General features: G+C 46.9%; 1 protein-coding gene across 3 annotated transcripts; it reads right to left on the bottom strand.

The window, feature by feature from the left end:
- Positions 1–1,587: 1,587 nt before the first annotated feature.
- Positions 1,588–18,255, bottom strand: LOC112244701 (SWI/SNF complex subunit SMARCC1). Of its 3 annotated transcripts, none has more exons than XM_042311301.1 (26): positions 18,020–18,255; positions 16,264–16,383; positions 15,960–16,045; positions 15,608–15,782; positions 15,433–15,502; positions 15,002–15,071; positions 14,814–14,889; positions 14,548–14,673; positions 14,197–14,291; positions 13,919–14,049; positions 13,232–13,291; positions 13,060–13,097; positions 11,942–12,063; positions 11,762–11,833; positions 11,464–11,577; positions 11,063–11,216; positions 10,603–10,773; positions 10,247–10,505; positions 9,714–9,875; positions 8,334–8,389; positions 6,074–6,215; positions 5,808–5,974; positions 5,268–5,402; positions 3,586–3,852; positions 3,277–3,393; positions 1,588–3,178 (listed from the first exon to the last, which is right to left on the bottom strand). In XM_042311301.1, the coding sequence occupies exons 1-25, from the start codon at positions 18,203–18,205 to the stop codon at positions 3,352–3,354; spliced, it is 3,096 nt and encodes a 1,031-aa protein (XP_042167235.1). In that variant the 5' UTR covers positions 18,206–18,255; the 3' UTR covers positions 1,588–3,178; positions 3,277–3,351. The 3 variants fall into 3 exon arrangements, with proteins under 3 accessions (XP_042167235.1, XP_042167227.1, XP_042167236.1); XM_042311293.1 differs by having other exon boundaries at positions 14,197–14,315; positions 18,020–18,254; XM_042311302.1 differs by lacking the exon at positions 13,232–13,291 and having other exon boundaries at positions 14,197–14,315.
- Between the last annotated feature and the right edge of the window lie 865 nt (positions 18,256–19,120).

The following is a 19,120-nucleotide window of genomic DNA, read 5'->3' as shown; positions in this document are numbered from 1 at the left end:
GGATATTAGCGGAACACGCCATCGTACATGTTGATCCAGAGCATCCCCAACATGCTCAATGTGTGACATGCCTGGTGAGTATGCAGGCCATGGAAGAACTGGGTAATTTTCAGATTCCAGGAATTGTGTACAGATCATTGCGACATGGGGATGTGCAATATCATGCTAAAACATGAGGTGATGGTGGCTGATAAATGGAACAACAACGGGCCTCAGGATCTCAACACGGTATCTCTGTACATTTAAATTTCGATCGATAAAATCCAATTGTGTTTGTTGACTGTAGCTGCCCATACCATAACCCCACCACCACCATCGGGCACTCTGTTCACAACGTTGACATCAGAAAACTGCTCGCCCACACGATGCCATACACGTGGTCTGCAGTTGTGATGCCGGTTGGATGTACTGCCAAATTATCTAAAACCATGTTGGAGGCAGCTTATGGTAGAGAAATTAACATTCAATTGTCTGGCACCAGCTCTCATACTAACTGCACACTCCCTCAAATCTTGAGACATCTGTGGCATTGTGGTGTGTCCCCAGCACAAGGTGCACCTGTGTAATGATCATGCTGTTTAATCAGCTTCTTGATATACCACAGCTGTCAGGTGGATAGATTATCTTGGCAAAGTAGAATTGCTCACTAACAGGTAAATAAACAAATTTGTGCAGAACATTTGAGAAATATGTAACATTTCTGGGATTTTTACATGTTGCGTTTATATTTTTGTTCTGTGTAGATGCCCTTTCAGGTCTGGAGAGGAGCTGTTCAAAACATTGAGCCTGTTTATGTGAAGAGAAGTAGATCGTACAGAGTAGGCAACCCTGTTCTGTTTCAGGCACCACACCTGACCATCTGAGCTGATTGAGCAGTTCAGTGATTGCCTAAATTCAACACACCTGGTCTTCCAGGTCGATTAAATCAAAAACATGAGGCGCTTGTGACCCTCCAGGACCAGGGTTGCCCAACTCTGTTCTAAAGGGTGATGCTTTGTCATTACTGTATCTGTAGTGCGTGATCACTGTTTCCCTCCTCTACGGCTGCTCAGATAAAAATAAAAACACCCCTCCCAACCCCCACTCAACCCAAGACATAATCGTCCCTCATCCCTCTCAATAACATCCTCCTGGCCAATCTCCATGGGCAGAGAAAGCCCCCCCCCTCTCGCCAGATTAGTGCTGGCTGCCTGGGATTAGGGCTTAAATGACACCAGGATGAATAGACGCCGTTATAATTTTTCCTCATATGCATTTGCAGCTGCTGCATAAGAGCCTAAGCAGCAAAACAACTACACAAAGAGCCATCTCTCCCCTGTAGCACCTTGCCTTTGTCCTAGAATCCTCACCAGACAAAATATGGCTTTAGTTATTTTTTGCAACCATAAAATTATTACCCCAAAATATGTATAGAAAAAGATAAGAATATTCTCTTTCCTAACTATTTCCCAGGATAATGTGAGCATTTCGTCGTGCTCTAGATATGTTACACTCCCTGAAATAATACAATATCTATAAAAACCAAACGCGTAAGCACGAAATCCAACATTTAGTTCAGAATAAATTAACTACTGAAAATACCAGACATCACTTCATACAAAAACAATTTATTAGACATTGTTCAGGTCCAAGTACCAACACACCTGAATAAACAAACAAAAAATGCTACAAACTTCCAAGAACAAAGAACTCAATCTACACAAAGTTAATTCTTAAAAATACATGACCATAAAACTGAAAAAAGATACAAGATGTAAGGGGGTTCTCATCATTTGTGATATAACAGACTGGAAAGACCTTGAATGAGGAAGTGTGTGAGAGCGTGAGAGAGATGCTGTGTGTATGCGTGTGTGATATTCTACCTGAGGGGGGGTAACAGTAACGCAGCAGTCACGTGGGCAGCGAATGAGAGGGGTACTAGAGGTAGCAGAGGGGTGCGTAGAGCAGAGAGGTAGCTAGCAGAGAGCAAGATCAGTTCTAGAGGTAGCAGACAGACAAAGAAGGGGAGGAGGCAGAGGTAGCAGAAAGGTGTGGAGGGGTGTTGAAATGAATGGAGATGGATGAAGAGAGGTAGCGCTAGGTAGCGGTAGCAGCTACATTATCAGCACCAGAACAGCTAGAAGCCCACTCCACCACTGAGGAAGAGCACATGGTTTTTAACTACAACTATATCACCATACCTAGCGCACTAAAAGGATGGATGAAGGTCAGTGGGATATTCGGCCTGTGTGCGAACAGCCCCCAGGGTACTAGAGCAGGGTTCAGCGAAGGTTGTGAGTAGTACAGTTCTACACCTGGCTGGTGGGGGCTATGGGTGATGGGGGGGCAGAGCAGCTCAGCAGACAGTCATCAAACACCCGTCTCTGCTGTACGCACATTCTGCTCTTCTGACACGCCAACAACAAACTGAACACACACTTCGGACTACAGTGTTTAAGCTTCAGAAGAGCAAAGTGGAGAGGTAGATTCTCAGTGTGAAGAGTGTGTGTGAGGGGAGGGTTACTGGTCCCCTCTGTGTGTGTCGAAGGAAACCCTCATGATCCCATTCATTACAGTACACAACACACATCCCTAAATGATCAACAAGCTCCCCTGGTGTTGTGTTGGGGGGGAAGACGCGAGGGAGGGGGAAGACACGAAGGAGGGGGAAGGACGCGAGGGAGAGGGAGGAAGACGCGAGGGGGGGAGTTGGTGTTGCGCTGAAGGAAAGGAAGAGACTAGTGTCATTCTAAAAGGTGAGAGGAAAGAGGGAAAAGTGAGAGTTCTCCAATTTTCTCCCAAAATATTAGCTTCATATTCTTTTAAATAGAGAACAAACACAATATATTATTTTAAATGACTGGGAGGAGCCCATCTGATCTGCCCCACACCAGACTGACTGAGGAGAAAACAGTGTTCTTACTAGGAGGGCCAGAGTCACAACCCCCTTGACGCTGTGCCCTGAGAGGGAAGTGTGTGTGTGTGTAAGCCAGGAAGAGTTTTTGGAGTTGAGAAAACACCCAGCCAGTAGCAAGGCCATCAATGAGCTGAGGTTTTACAAGAGGTGTGTGTGTGTGTTGGTGTGTGTTTGTTTGGGGGCAGGGATCTTAGTTGTCAGCAACTCGTGCTGGGGCTGCCGCTTGAGGTCCCACAGACGCTGGGGGCATACCATCAGGCTGTACAGGCGAGGGGCCAGGGTCTGAGGACAGAGAACACACTGGTTTGAGAATGGGACACACCAACACACACTTTCTGGCTGAGTAGGATCTGGAAGGCGGATACGGATAGCGTACTCACACATGCCGTTGGGGGCTCCAGGGTGGCGGGGACCCATCATGGGAGGCATGCTGCCAGTGGGGGGGCCACCAGGCATCATGCGCCCTGGCATGGGCTGACCGGGCCCTCCCATTGGTCCTAAACAGGAGAGGCTTGGTGAGAATCTTGGCCTATCACAGAATCAGTGTGCTGGAACATGTTTTTGAAAACAGGCCAATGTTTCCTAGCTGATATTTGGTGTTATTCCCTTGCCTTGGATATAGTTCCAGGACTGTTGGGGTCTTTGTGTGCTTCTTTGCTGAGTCTTTGTGCTCCAGTGTGTGTCCTTACCTGTCTGTTGCGGGTGGTGGGGACCCATGGGGTGGAACCCGGGGCCGGGGGGCCGTGTCCAGAGTGCATGGCGGGAGGGGGTCCGTGGTGGGGGGGTCCGTGGTGCATGCCTGGCCCTGGGGGGCCATGGTGGGGTGCGGGGCCCTGGGCCGCTGCACTGGCCTGCTGCTGCTCCATCTGCTGGCGGGCCTTCATCTCAGCATACTTCAGCTGCTCCATGTGGAAGGCCTGGCGCTCCGTCAGCAGCTGCTGCCTCTGCAACTCCAACTGGAGGGGGTGTCATAATTTTATACTATTAATCATGATTATCATTCTCAAAAGCCCATTGTCCACAAGGACATAAGGTTGACCATTACTCATAGTATCACTTTGAAAAGATAATCATGTCAATAAAGCTAATTTAATTGAACACAGAGCGAGAGAGCGATACATCAAGTCAACAGTGGTATATGGACCAGGGTGATGATACAGAAACAGTTTCATTTCATGGATTGATAAATCAAAGAACGAAGTATAAGCTATAAAGACAAGCTGATCCGAATAGCTGACATTATGACAAAGGGGAAGAGCGGTACAGCGGGAGAGAGGAAAAGCGATGGAATGAGACTGTGGGGAGGAAGAGAGGGGGCAGTGAAACAGGACCACTCTGGAAGCAGGAAGGAGAGAGGAAAAGCGATGGAATGAGACTGTGGGGAGGAAGAGAGGGGGCAGTGAAACAGGACCACTCGAAGCAGGAAGGAGAGAGGGAGCAATGGCTGGAAATGTCGATAAAGGGATTGATTGCATGCAATAAACCACTAACACTCCCTCTGACACGGAATCAACGGGTGAATTCCATTACCAGAAACACTACAGAGACACAGCATGGAGAGAGGTGGAGAAAGAGATGAGGGAGAGGAAGTCTATTCCGTGTGTGCCCTGGTAAGTACATTTGTAGTGGTGGAAAAGTGTGGAGTAGTAAGACAGTGAGGAGTGCCCTTATTTAGTGTGTGTGTGTGTTTAAGACAGAGACAGTGTGTGTATGAGAGAGTGTGTGTGTAACCCAGTGTTCACAGCCTGTGGTAACGGTAGGAGAGAGGCAGCCTGGGTGCTGTTCAAGAGGGTTATGTAACGGCTGGCTGGCTTTTTCATGCACTATTTATCAGGCTGTTCAACTGGGCTGCGGTCCACAGCAGCTCCACGCTTTACAGTTTTACACAAACACTTTCCACTGTCTACCCAGCAGTTAGTTGACCATCTTATTTTACTGCTCTTAAACCATGTGTACCCAAATGGACAAAGCAACTATGCCTGATCCCCCCCAAGTGCTTTCCCTTCATGGGCTTGCATGCTTTTTACTCAACTATCCTCTGTGCACTCTGCAACTACCCCTCATAATGCAAACGTTTAATATTGACACTTTTCACTTCCTCTGCTCATGTTGTAGAAACAGGCCCACTCCCAAAACCAGCTCGTTGTACTTCCAAGTTATCCATCTGCCGTTGGCTCTCCCTCACACACATCTCTGAAATGCCTGGATGGATGACAACTGACACAGATATAGCCTAGATACCACTACAATCAAGATGCATATCCAATCCTTTCACATCCCAAAGGGGTCTGAAACTACAAGCGACTTCAACCCGCATGTAGTCTCCCACTGAACTACATTTCCCACAATCCACCTAGGCACCACTACTTACAGCCTCTTTCTCTCGGTCCATGATGGTTTCCAGCTCCTCAAAGTGTCTGAGCTTGATCTCCAGCTTCTTCATCTGAGTCTCCACCAGCAGAGCCACCAGAGATTTGATCTTTCTCTCCTCCACCGCCGCCAGGTGCTACAGGGAAAGGGAGAAACACAGAGGAAAGAGATGTAACAGAAATCAAAATATAAAGCTTCGCCAAACTAGACTGGCCAGGTAGCGTAAGAGTAGCGCAAGCACTTTTGAGCCGTGGGCAAAACTGACACACCAATCAATGCGATGCTACACCGGCAGCACAAGCATAGCATGAGTGAACGGAGCTGCTGAAGCATCTGTTAAGTCTTGGGTCTATTTCAAGCATTTTGTTGACTTTTCCCAACTGACAAGTCGGCTCTCGCTTTTGATTTCTGCCTCCGTTTGCTACTTCTGGTTTCAAACAGCAAAAACAGCACATACCGAAAGCTAGCGCTATGCTTGCGGTGTAGTTTCACGGTTTGATACACAAAGTGCTATCCCCTTGGACCTCTGGAAGAAGCTCACCTTGGCCTTGGTGGCAGCTGAGGCGAGGGCAGCAGCGGCAGCAGTGGCAATGTTACCCTCCCCTCCGTCCGGCTCTAGCTTCTTCCTCTCCTCTTCCTCCTCTTCCATCGTTCCCTGCTCCTCCTTGTCCTCCTCCGAGGTCTCCATGGCCTCCTCCTTGTCTTTGTCTGAAAACATTGCATAAACATTCAAGTCAATGCTGGACTTCTACAACCCTCCCCCAAAAATGGATAAGTCAATTGAAACGGAATAGCCATCTACTCTACCTGCTGTAGCCTTGCCCTCTCCTCCCTCGCTCTCCCCCTCCTCCCGCTCCGACGGCTCGGCCATCTCGCTCTTCACCTTCTCTCCCTCAGCCAGCTTCTCAGCAGACTCACCGGGCTTCTCTGCCTCATCCTTAGACTCAGCCTGAGACAACAGAGACAGGTAAGACTGTGGCGTTACAGCTGATTATATTTACAGAGCCTTCAAAGTATTTAGACCCCTTCACTTTCTCCACATTGTGATATATTACAAAAATCCTCAGCAATCTACACACAATACCCCATTATCACGAAGCGAAAACAGGTTTATAGAAATGTTAGCAAATTTATAAAAAAATATGTAAATAAGCTATTTCTGTGTTATAAGTATTCAGACCCATTGCTATGAGACTCGAAATTGAGCTCCGGTGCATCCTGTTTCCATTGACCATCCTTCAGATGTTCCTACAACTTGGGAGTCCACCTGCAGTAAATGACATTGATTGAACAAGATTTGGAAACAACCATTTCGGCAGCACACACCTGTCTATGTAAGAGGTCCCACAGTTGACAGTGCATGTCAGAGCAAAAACCAAGCCATGAGGTCGAAGGAATTGTCCGTAGAGCTCCGAGACAGGATTTTGTCGAGGCACAGATCTGGGGAAGGGTACCAAAAAATTGCTGCAGCATTGAAGGTCCCCAAGGACACAGTGGCCTCCATCATTCTTAAATGGAAGAAGTTTGGAACCACCAAGTCTCTTCCTAGAGCTGGACGCCTGGCCAAACTGAGCAATCGGGGGAGAAGGGCCTAGGTCAGGGAGGTGACCAAGAACCAGATGGTCACTGACAGAGCTCTAGCATTCCAGAAGGACAACCATTTCGGCAGCACTCCACCAAATCAGCCCGCTTGGAGTTTGACAAAAGGCAACTAAAGACTCTCAGACCATGAGAAACAAGATTCTCTGGTTTGATGAAACCAAAATTGAACTCTTCGGCCTGAATGCCAAGCATCACGTCTGGAGGAAACCTGGCATCATCCCTACCTACGGTGAAGCATGGTGGTGGTAGCGTCATGCTGTGGGGATGGTTTTCAGCGACAGGGCGAAATCCTGCTCTAGAGTGCTCAGGAGCTCAGACTGGGGTGAAGAATCACCTTCCAACAGGACAATGACCCTAAGCACACCGCCAAGACAACACAGGAGTGGCTTCGGCACAAGTCTCTGAACATCCTTGAGTGGCCCAGCCAGAGCCCAGACTTGAACCTGTGCAGCGAAGCTCCCCATCCAACCTGACAGCGCTTGAGAGGATCTGCAGGAACTCCCCAAATACAGGTGTACCAAGCTTGTAGCGACATACCCAAGAAGACTGAAGGCTGTGATCACTGCCAAAGGTGCTTTAAAGTGTTGAGTAAAAGGGTCTGAATACTTACGTAAATGTGCTAATTTATCATAGATTTTTTTAATACATTTGGAAAAATTCTAAAAACTTGTTTTTGCTTTGTCATTATGGGTGTGTGTGGATAAGGGGGGGGACGGGGACAATTTAATCAATTATAAGGCTGTAACGTGTATATGCAGGTCAGAACTGAGAAACACCGAACTGAAGATTATAGCTAGACAGGTCCTTGAGAGCGAAGGAGAAAATATACAAAGCTAATGCCCTGCATTTCAAAAAGCCTGCAGTAAAGCCATCGGGACAAGAACCGGCGTGGATCGGCGATGGCTAGTGAAGGTTAATGAAGATGTCAACCTCTACAGTGGTCAACCACGCTTGGCTAACTCCTACTAACGTTATCTGTGGCGTTACATTTGCCCCGTGGCCATCCTAAACACAGGGAAATAGGATGGATGGAGAGAATAGAGTAAGCGGAAGACGGAGAGTAGTAAATGGAGGGGCAGACTGTACGACTGCCAGCTTTAAAAATAAAGTAAAAAATGGGTTGATGTCTTCTGTGCACATATGAATGTCCCCTACGACGTAACTGCAATGAGATGTTGTTCTTCTTTGTTACATTATCTCGCTGTCATACTGTGTTCAACCGTGTTCGATCTTGCCTTGCCATATTGTTTCAAGAGGATCACAATGTAAATAAGTCCCAGACTTTATTGTATGTTATCCTCCACGATTTAACAATGGCAATAAGTCCCAGACTTTGTGTTATCCTCCACGATTTAACTCATGTGCATGTATGGCTTTTTCAAGTTTTATGTGTGCTCTTTTTTTTTTTTTAAATGGTTGAATGAATAAACTAAACTAAAGACCTCTCACCCCTGGGCCGTCTCACCTTGTCAGGCTGCTGGGAGTCGGAGTCTGTGTCCATCTTCTCGGTTTCTGCTGGCTCTACAGTGACAGACAGGGAGAAAGAGGGGCTTTGAGAAGAGGGCTAGACAAAGAACAAGACATCTCTCAGAGAAAATGATCACAAAGAGATGACGCATCCTAAGTTGAACCTCACCATGAGTCAGACATTACTGTGGTTAGGAATGACAGTATGCGTGTGTGCGTGCACATGTGGAAATGTGGGAGAAAGTGAGCGAGTCGATGCCGCGTGAGAGTGCATGAATGTGTGTGTTTGAAAAAAAACATGTCCGCATGTGCATTTGGACGCGTTTTTTACTATGCGAGTATTGACCTGTATGAGAGATGGTAGACTGCTTTGGGGAGGGTATTGAATGCAATTAGGCCATTTATTGGTTGTTGATGCGTGTATGTGTAACATGCATTTATTCATGTGTAATTGCTGAGTATGTGTACCAGGCATTGAGGCCGTGGCATAGTGTGTTGACCCAGTTTCAACCCCTTCCCCCACGCCCCATCTGCTGTTCTAATCCACTGGTTACCACGACAGCCGGACACATAGACATAACACACTCTGAAGATACCCTGAAACATCTACGTCGCCCCCCACTGGCCATCCTGATTTCAACTGGCACCTCAAAATGTATTGGTGAGAATAAACATCTGGCTTTACCTACGCGAGCATACGCACAGGAGGTAGGTATAAGGTCTAGGTGACCCGCGAACAACTGGCTACGAGCAGCCTCGTCCTAACCTGTTAGCTGTGGTCAGTCTGTGTCTTGGCCATTTGCTGCCCTCCACTGGTAACACTCAGTACTCCGTCTAAATGTGGGGGGATGTATATGGGTGGGTATTTTGTTTGAGTGAATATTGCATGCATGTGATGAGAGAATGCTTTTGCGTGTTTATATGAAGGCCTGTGTGTTTACACAATTCTATAGGTATTGCTATTCGATACTGTGACTTTATTGAGATTCGCTGTTCCAAACAAATTGCTCACCAGAGGTCTTCTGCAGAGAGACAAGAGAGCCATGAAAAAGAGTCTTGATCAGTCATTGAAATACAATTGCTGATATCAAATTGGCTCCTTATTTAAAAAGATGGAGAACGAGCTATGAAGGAAAAATACTGGAGTTTTGGTGCAGGTACAACCAACTAGCACAGAAATAATATACTGATATTGACAAAACGGTACGAAAAATGATATCCCAATAAATAACTATTGTTTCCCCCCCTCCCGATCAATGCTGTATACCGTGTGATAATTTTTATGTTTGTGTACGCACAAGAGTATTTTTTATCTATCTTTGCAAATGTGCGACTGTGTATCTGAATGCATGCGTTTTGCTCCGAGTGTGTGTGTTACCGGTCTTCTCGGGCTCCTCGGGGGCGGTTCCTGCGATGCCGCTGCTCTCCAGGCCATAGGCGGGGTCTACCTTGCCCGTGCTGCGGGCCGCCTCCTGCACCTTCTTCACATGGGCCTCCACCAGCTCTGCTGGCACCTCCTCACGCACACGGCTAAACTCCTCTGGAGAGAGAGGGAGACACTGTAGTTAGCTACACACACACACAGATATGTTCACACATACAGCAATATTACACACACAACCGTGTCCTTACGACACACTACATGCAAAGTGATATTACATACAAATTAAAAACATTTTATTTTGTGAATAAACACATTGTGATAAAACACCCAGTCCCCACAACACGTACCCAGTCCCCACAACAAGTACCCAGTCCCCACAACAAGTACCCAGTCCCCACAACAAGTACCCAGTCCCCACAACACGTACCCAGTCCCCACAACACGTACCCAGTCCCCACAACACGTACCCAGTCCCCACAACACGTACCCAGTCCCCACAACACGTACCCAGTCCCCACAACACGTACCCAGGGCTGCCTTGGCGGCGGCGGAGGCCACACGGGGGTCCACCACGGAGGCCAGGAAGGCCACGGTGCTCATGACAGGGTTGCCTGACTGGCTGAAGGGTACGGGCTGGTAGGCCAGGGGGCCCAGGGACGACTCAGAGTTCTCCAGGTAGGGGTCCTCGATGGGCAGACGCAGGAAGTGCAGGATACACTCGTCCTGGGTGCGCGAGCCCACGTGCTCCGACACCTTGTTCCAGTCGTCCTTGTACATCTCCAGAGCCTGGTAGGGAGGCGATAGAGGAATAAGGGTTCTGATAGGCTGGTAGGTATTAGATTATGTGTGTGATTGGTCAGCTGGTCTGTTGTGACTGACGTACCTCCAATAGGAGCAGAGTCTCCTGCTCGGTCCACTCCCGGCCGCCGCTGGTTCCTTTACTCTTGGGGTTCTTCTTGGAGTAGAGGTCATTACGCAGGCCAAAGTTCTGCATGTCAGAGGGCTTGTCTTTGCCCTTCTCTGGGAAGTTGAGCATCTGCTGGCCAGAGGGGATCTAGAAGGATGGATGGAGAGACAGGGGAGGAGGTTGAAAGGAATCACACTGTGGTCAGAGGATGCAGTGAATACTTTCACAACATTTATGACCCATTAAATAATCAAACTCAACGGTTACAGACACTCAACGCCTGTATGTGTATTTGGATATAATTCGCTATCGGTACTAACTTGCTTGAGTTTAAAGACCCTTCCCCTAGCCCCTACTCCCTCAGTATCCAACGACGTGAAAGAACTGGATAGATGAAAGAAATATGACCATAGATTCATGTAGTTGTCTATCTAACCTGTGGGGGGCGGTGGTGCATCGGCGTCAGGCCAGAGGGGGTGTCAGCCAGCACGTTGAAGTGGGGGGTGGGCGGGGGGCCCATGGGGAGGGGGCGGCTCTCAGCATCCACCTGGTAGTTCACCAGCCCCCACTGCTCCAGGAATGCATGGACCCTAGTAGAGAGACATGACAGATATATGCAACAAATTTTCTCCACAATCATCCCTCCAGCTAAACCTGGGTCATATTCACTAAGCACCAAACGGGGAAAAACGAACTGGAACAGTAAGGGACAACCTAAACGTGTCCTATAAAAAAACAACACACATCAAAGTGTCTTGCATACGGTGCACCCTGACGAACAATGTCCTAACTTTTGCCCTAGGGAATCCATTTCACGTTAACCCCTTGACCCTTCACCTCATGACGGCACACACGTCTCCCGTCAGGTTCCTGCGGCAGGAGGTGGAGGTCAGGTACTCCTGGGGGTTGAGCCGGTACGTGTCGATCATGAAGTTACGGTAGGCCAGGTATCTGACGGGGACAAACACATTTTACAAAAAAACACAGAAGGGTCTGAACAAATAAGGACGTCATGTGGTAGACAGCAATGGATGTGTGTTTATACGATGAAAGATTCTTAGTGAAAGCGTGCGTCTGCAGTTCTTTAATGGGATGAGTGAGTTGATGTGTTGGGCAGTGTTCTCCACTGACTCACATTTCAGGGGACTTGGACTTGTTCTTGCCGTTGAAGAACTCTGGCAGTGCACGCCTCTCAATCTCGTGGATACTGAAAGAGAAGGGGGGCGGGGGTAAACTCAAAACACAAACATAAAATACTGCCCAACACCCCCATGCTACACTCCCCACACACTAAGAACAGTGGGGCCATCCTCACCAGTTGTAGTCGAACCAGGCGGCGTAGCTGGGGATGATGATGTGGTGGGTCTGCTCGGTCACGTTGTCCTCGCTGGAGTCGATGAGGCGGTTGACCTCGGCCTTGCCCTGCTCCTCCTCCTCCTGCAGGGGGAGACAGTCACACGGATTGGATCAGATCAACATAGGCAAGAAAGGAGAGCAGAATTTTGCCTAGTGCTTGCTTGGTCAGTTTCTATTATATATGAACAGAGGATAAAATATTAGAAAAGCAGGAGTTCCAGATAAAATCAAGAATAATCCCACCCCAAATGGCAAAAAACTGGATCTGAATGAGTTAACGCTGCACTGGAAAATGCTCGTAATCTAACGCATGCCTCAAACCACTCGTAGAACAGCTAAGTGCATTGTTAGCTGCTTTTTTGCCCTCCCGCGTCACTTGATACACAGTAGACCTCCACTAAACATAGAACCACATGGTTTATCAGTCTGTGACCCTTGATAACATCAGAACAAAGTTGACTACAAATACAAAAGTTGCCAATATCTTTGCGATGGATACAACGGAGTTCTATTTTGCTAATTGTAGGCTACTGTCTAATTTGTCTCAATATATTTCATAATGTGTCGCCTATTGTAGGTGGTAATAGGCCATAGGTGGTAATAGGAGCTGATCAGTCATCAGTATTGTGAAATAATAATAATTTTAAGAAAAGATTTGAATGGAGAAAGCTGAAACGAAAGCTCTTTCGATCCTATCAGTATGGACACATGTTCCAACGATGCACTTCGTGACCGTTCTCTCAGCGTGGTGTTTTTGGAAATGCATGTTACGTCTTCGGCAGTTGTAGGAAATATGCATTGTTAAAAACAGCCATAGGCCTAAGTTCCATCGCTATCGGGAAACCGGGCCCAAATCTACAAATGGGTAGACATGGCCTCTAAAACAGAAACCAGGTGAGATATTTTTCCATCTCCCTTCTGGATTTGCTAAGAAGTGGGGGTTAGGATAATCTGACCGTGGATCTATCAATGACGACTATAGTTGTGGGTGAATAGGGAAAGGTTTACGATGAAGATGGAGAAGAGACAGCATTGAGAGGCAATCATTAAAGATTTTTCAGGAAAAGCTGGTGTTACCTTGCCTCCAGAGAGCACAGAATCATCCTCCAGATCATCTAGAAGACAGAGAGGGCATTAGGACGTCACTCTATCCATTGCTTGACACAATACATCTCGGTGATTGACTGTTTAGTACTGGGACAGGCAGATACTTAAAAACACTGAAATAGTTCTACGCATACACACTCACCCAAATCTGCCACTGCCCCTCCCTTCACTGGGGTGTTCTCGCTGTCTTTCTTAGAGTTCACTGAGGACAGGGAAGGGGAAAAAAGGCTGTAGAATAGCCAGAGTATAGTAGGGGTGAAATGCACTGACAGAGGCTATTGGCTCTCTTTTCTCTTGTAAGCTCTCTTTTCAAAAGCAACCACGGAAATAGTTAGAGGGGGGAGGGGTTGCAGAAGTGGGCCATTGCAGATGGGACTGGGTCAAAAAGGCCATTTTTAGTTAAGTGCGTTTGGCTTAGAGCACATTCGGCTTAGAGCACGTTCAGCTGGAATAGCACTCCATTCAATGCACCACTGAAGAAAGTCCCCCCAGGCAATTCCATGCCATCTTGGCAAGGACAGAGCGCAGTTAGAAAATAACTCATTCAGAGGAAAAAACTGCAGTTACTACAGAGATGAATAAACTGCAAGTCAACATGGTGACAAGCATAAGATTGATGCACTGAGAGAAAGAAACATGACCATGAGAGAGAGAATGGGAGACTTACAACATGTGATTTAGAGTGACTGAGCCAATGAAGGAGAAGAGAGGACCACGAGGAGGAGGAGAGGTAGGGGTGAGAAAGAAGACAGAGTGAAGGATCAAGAGGGAGGAGAGCAGATGTGGGAGAGGGAGACAATGAGAGGGACGAGTTGGACAATCAACTGACCGTTCTTGGGCAAAGTGACCTCCTCCATGCTGGGAACAGGCGAGGGGTCCTCCATGTCCTTGGTCAGGTCCTCTTCCTCCTCCTCATCCTCGCCACGGTGGCCACGACGCTTCCAGTGAGACCCAGGGTTCCTGGGGACAGGAGAAGAGGTCAAGGGTTGGTGGTGTTTTCCCAAGACACTGATCCATGGTCAGTTTAGTGTTTTTCTCCCTAATGACTAAGGTTAGGATTTGGGAAGGTTAAGCTGGTCATAGATCTGTGGCTATAGGGGGACTCACCCCTTCTTGCCACCCTTCTTGCGGGACTCGGCTGGGGTGGTCGGGGGAGATGGCGAGCGCCTCCTCTTCTTCCCGGCGGCGTTGGCCTTGCGCTCCTTGCGATCGGGTGTACGGGAAGACTGATCAGAACCACGAGGGATGGCCAGATGAGAGAGAGAGAATGAGAGGATGGAACAGTCTCACACAGAGGGGAGCGGGGGAGGAGGAGAAGAGGGAGGATGTGGTGGTGAGGAGAGGAAGGAAGAGTTTGAAAGGACGGGTGACACGACACAGACAAACAAGACAACAATCCACAGAGTGCAGCAACTCACTTAAACACACTTCCTAAGAATCCATAACACCATAACACACCTCCTCCTCCTTTGGGAAGATCCTCTGGCGGAAGCTCACAGTCTTCTTGTTCTCGTCCACCTCATAGTCTTCCTCATTCATCCACTCGTTGAAGGCATCGGTGTCCAGGACCCACTTAGCATGCACCTGGGAGAGGAGGAGAGTGAGAGAGCAGACGAAACTAATCCACTACTCAAGGGTGTTGTCTGCTAGTACTTTTCAGGCTGGTGGCGGAGGTTGATTTGGCCTATATAAAACATTAACATGACTGGATGCTCCATCCCTACCTTCCAGGGCTTCTCAGAGGTGGGTGGGTCCTCCACATCCCCCTCCACGTCACTGGTGGACACCCAGGTGTCATAACTGACCACACAGAGAAGAGGGGTTAAAGGTCAGTAACAGGTCACAGTGGGTGGACATGTAAGAGGGCAGAGTGGACCAGCAAAGCTGTAGTCTAACAGTGCCAGTCTCTCACCTGTCTGGGTACATGCCCCAGTGCACCAGCACCTGCTTGTCCTTACGCATGACCGGACGCAGCCACTCCTCTGCAAGACAAACACACACTTTATCAGCGTATACACACACATACTCGAGTAATACATACAGACTACTGTATTAATAATAGTATATTACTGTATACACACGTTTCACTTTCTTTGAAATGTGATATGAGAGTAGAGTAAGCCTCTGTAAGGTGACCATAAGGAATTAGATTCAAAGAATACAGCACAATCCAGACTACACCAGAACTTAGGCATATGTATATAAAAATATCATTTTTGTACATTTCATCAATTTAGCAGATGCTCTACCAACTGAGCCACATGGGACCAAGTAACAAAGTACATGATATATACATTGCAAGGGGGAGCTTTATTTCCTTTCTCAGTAGAGCACATCCCTTACCATCCTCCTGCTGGGTTAGAGAGGGGTAGATATGATGGGTGGCCTTAGACTTGTCCTCTGTGATAGAGCCCTAAAGGAAAGGAAGGAGAGTAGCTTTATGATGCCATTTGAATTTCTGGTGAGTGGTGAAACAATCCTACCATTGGTTGGTAGGATTTGGGTGGGCGTGTCTTACCTGGTGTCTTTTGATGATGTCCTTCAGCTTATTGGCCTGCTTCTGCTCCATGTCAGGCACCAGGAACACGGTTGGTCGAGTCAGGCAGTTATTCTGAACCAGGGTCTTCTCTACATTCAAGAACATCTCCACATTCCTGTCCATCCTGGAGGGGTTCTGCAGGTCAAACCTACGCCTGCACAGATAGGAGGGATAGAACATGTTGTTGTTAGTTACAGTCTCAACTCCACAGGGCATCTTTTCCCCCCTCCCTCTATTGGAGCAACCACTACCTTCTACGGTGATTCCGTGATTAGTCCAAGGTGGGAATGATGCTTTTTTTTTAAAGTATTCAAATCAAGACCCTACTCACCAGCCCTGCTCGCTCTTGAACTTGTAGGTGGAGCCCAGGATATGACACAGAGCACCCCCTGCCTTGAAGTCCAGGAAGGTCTTGGTCTGATGAGGCAATACAGAAGAAAAGGCGAGGGACATTCACACAAGCTAGCTCAGATAGATAAAGACATGGCAAACTACTGTGACACAAAATGTGCAGAAGTGATTGGGAAGCCCTAAAACACACTACAGCCCACTCTTCCCTTGCCCAAAAAATATCACTGTGTGTGTAGGTCCCGTCCCTGTCCAGGTGTAAAGATGTGTGTGGAGGAGATACTCACAGGTAACTTGGTGAGGGCAGGGTTGTTGACCCTCCGTCCGAAAGCATCTTCCTGGAACTGAAGCAGCTGCACCACCAGCCCTGCCAGGGACTTATTGGAGGGAGAGTCTGCCTGTACATACTGAGACACCACAAAGCCACTGTGTTAGTCAGGGCGGCACACTCATGTGTGACAAAGGAGGGATTGAATATTGTGAGACCACAGAAGTGTTAGGCTACATTGGTCAGACAAACACATGGCCAATGCAGGCACACATAAGATCTCATGAGTAGATAGCTCATACTATAAGAGCAAAACAGCAGCCTTTAGTTAAATGTGGGGTGATAAGACATCACTTTTTCTCTCAGTGAGGCCCCTTCCCTGGTCACTGAAAAGAGTGGCTCCCTCGTTTCAAGAAAATAAATACAGTAGAAAATAGTTTACAGTAGCTAGCTACTTCTTTTCAACAGTTGTTTTGGGAAATCCACATCCATGCTGAGATGTTTTGCTGCAGTCAGCAAAGGCAGACATTGCTTGGTTGTGTGTGGAACACTGTCTCCAGCGCAAAGTAGTTCAGTACGAGGTAGTCAAGGTTTCCCATCAAGACCATTCAGCTAATTACTTAGACAAATGTAAGTCAATGGACCAATCGACCGGTCTGCTATTCTCTGGTCAATCACAATGTTACCAAACGTTACTGTAGCTAACTAATGTTGTTAATTACATCAAGTCCCGTGCCTTGTGCCGAAAATCTCCCCCCTGACAGAATTCTCCCCCCTTCGCGTTCATTGCGGCGACTTGGTTGCTAGTTGAGATTTCTGCACTTCACTCATCTTAGTAGCATGAAGCATTTTTGTCTGCAGTTTTCGGTTTTGCTTCAAGTGTATGAAGCGGTTCTAGCTTGTATGGCGCCCTGAGCGAACCCCCCTTCAGCGGCCGACCGCCCCCGGGGGCGCCCCATGCCGCCCGTACCTACATCCGCTACTGATTTGTATTAGTCTATAAATAAATCTCGTTGCCAAAATTCGTCACCCCTCCCATGTCTTATTCGACTAGTATTTTTGAAAGTGTAAGGATAATAATTCAGCCATGCTCTGAAATGTGTATTGCTTGCCAACATTTTACTCCCTCTTTGTTTAATATAACACACATACATTACGCATTTCGGTTGCCTATCCTTACGAAGTGTGTTATATAGAAAGTAGACTCTGATGTGTGCCACAGAAAGTATTTGACTCTAGCCACAAAATTAAGGAAATTAGAAGGGGGAGATTTTCGGCACAACACCTGTTCACCGCAACAATGTTTACATCAATGACACCGTTTCAAGACATGTTAACTAACTAGTCATCTTACCTACTTAAACTAGTTTTCGTTATGTTAGATAGCCAGCTACGCTCAGATAGAGTCAGATGAAAACAGGAGTAATTATGTTAGCTACCTTGCTACCCTAGATTGGTAGGTTACACAAACAGACAACTCTTCAGCTAGTGTCGGCGGTGCAACAAATCAAACGGCCGGTACGATAGCTATTCAGTTAGCAGCTAATGTTAGCTAGCCTAACTATCGCTTGACATGTAATGTTCATGTTGTTGGGTAATGTTGTGATAGCTAGCTTCATGCATCTAAAGATATCCATCTAGTAATATCTAGTTTGCCACAAGTACTTAATAGGAGCGATATATTGAAAGAGATATCTAGATAGCACTTCCATTGTGTTAGAGACGCGTGCCTTAACGTTGGAAATCAATGGAGGTTAAAACCACCGCTCGCTAACCTTTTTGTAGTGTTTCCCGATCCATTGGCGCACCGAATCGATCTGAGAGACCGTTTCTGCGCTCTCCCAGTATTTCGACGAAGGACCTCCATCTTTCTTACGGCCCACCGCAGTACCAACGCCCACAGGGCCGGCTGCAGGTCCCCCTGAACCCGTTCCACCCGCTGCAGTTGCCGCTGTCGCCATTGTTACTTGTCCTGTCCGCTGCTATTTCGCTTCTCACCCGCGTCACTCACCAAGCAAGTTTTCGGGGGGGGGCGCATGCGCATATTAGTAAATAACGTAAAGTTATTTAATCTCGCGATAAAGAGGGTTCATATGGGTGATCTGCTTTTCATAGACAAGTATTCTTAGCGTGGCCGTTAATATATAAACATCATTTTTCCCACATTGGTATTCTATTTGGAACAATAAGGATATTTTGTATAGAAACAAGTCTTTATTTTTTAAGAACTGGTTTCATAATCATATCCTGCTGGTGAGTCAACTTTTTAATGCAGAAAGTATGTTACTCAATTATGATGCATTTTTATCTCGTTACAATATCCATGTTACATCTAGAGAGGTCGCCATAGTCTTTGATGCTATTCCATCTGGAACTCTCATGTTGTTTAGAGGTGTAACCAGACCTCACCCTCTTGACCTACCCTCGCTTAATCCAGTTGACTCTCCAGTAGGAAAACATTTTTTTCTCCTTGCTCCCTCAGAACAACAGATCTATACGTGCTTTATTTCAAATGGATATTGTATCAATTCCTTACGTCACAATTTACTGGAATACATTTGTCAATAATTTCAGTTGGAAAAAAAACTCGTTATTACCACACAATTACCTGCTTGTTAACAAGGTCAAAGAGGTCTCTTTTAGAATGCGAATCATTACCTGAAGAAACTCAAAAAAATACATTAACATTAACTGTGCTTTTTGTGTTGAGCATCCAGAAACAGTTTTGCATTTATTTTGGCATTGTCTACTTGTAAAGAAATTATGGAAAGGTATTCCTAGTTTTATTATTTTATTATTCTTCATGACTTTTGTTTTTATGTGAGAATGTGCTGCTCGGTTTCCTTAACTATAAAAAGGATTGTGCTAATGGCAAA

This window comes from Oncorhynchus tshawytscha, linkage group LG03 (genome assembly GCF_018296145.1).
Source record: "Oncorhynchus tshawytscha isolate Ot180627B linkage group LG03, Otsh_v2.0, whole genome shotgun sequence".
Lineage (NCBI taxonomy): Eukaryota > Metazoa > Chordata > Actinopteri > Salmoniformes > Salmonidae > Oncorhynchus > Oncorhynchus tshawytscha.
This window is presented reverse-complemented; position numbering and strand designations above follow the sequence as displayed.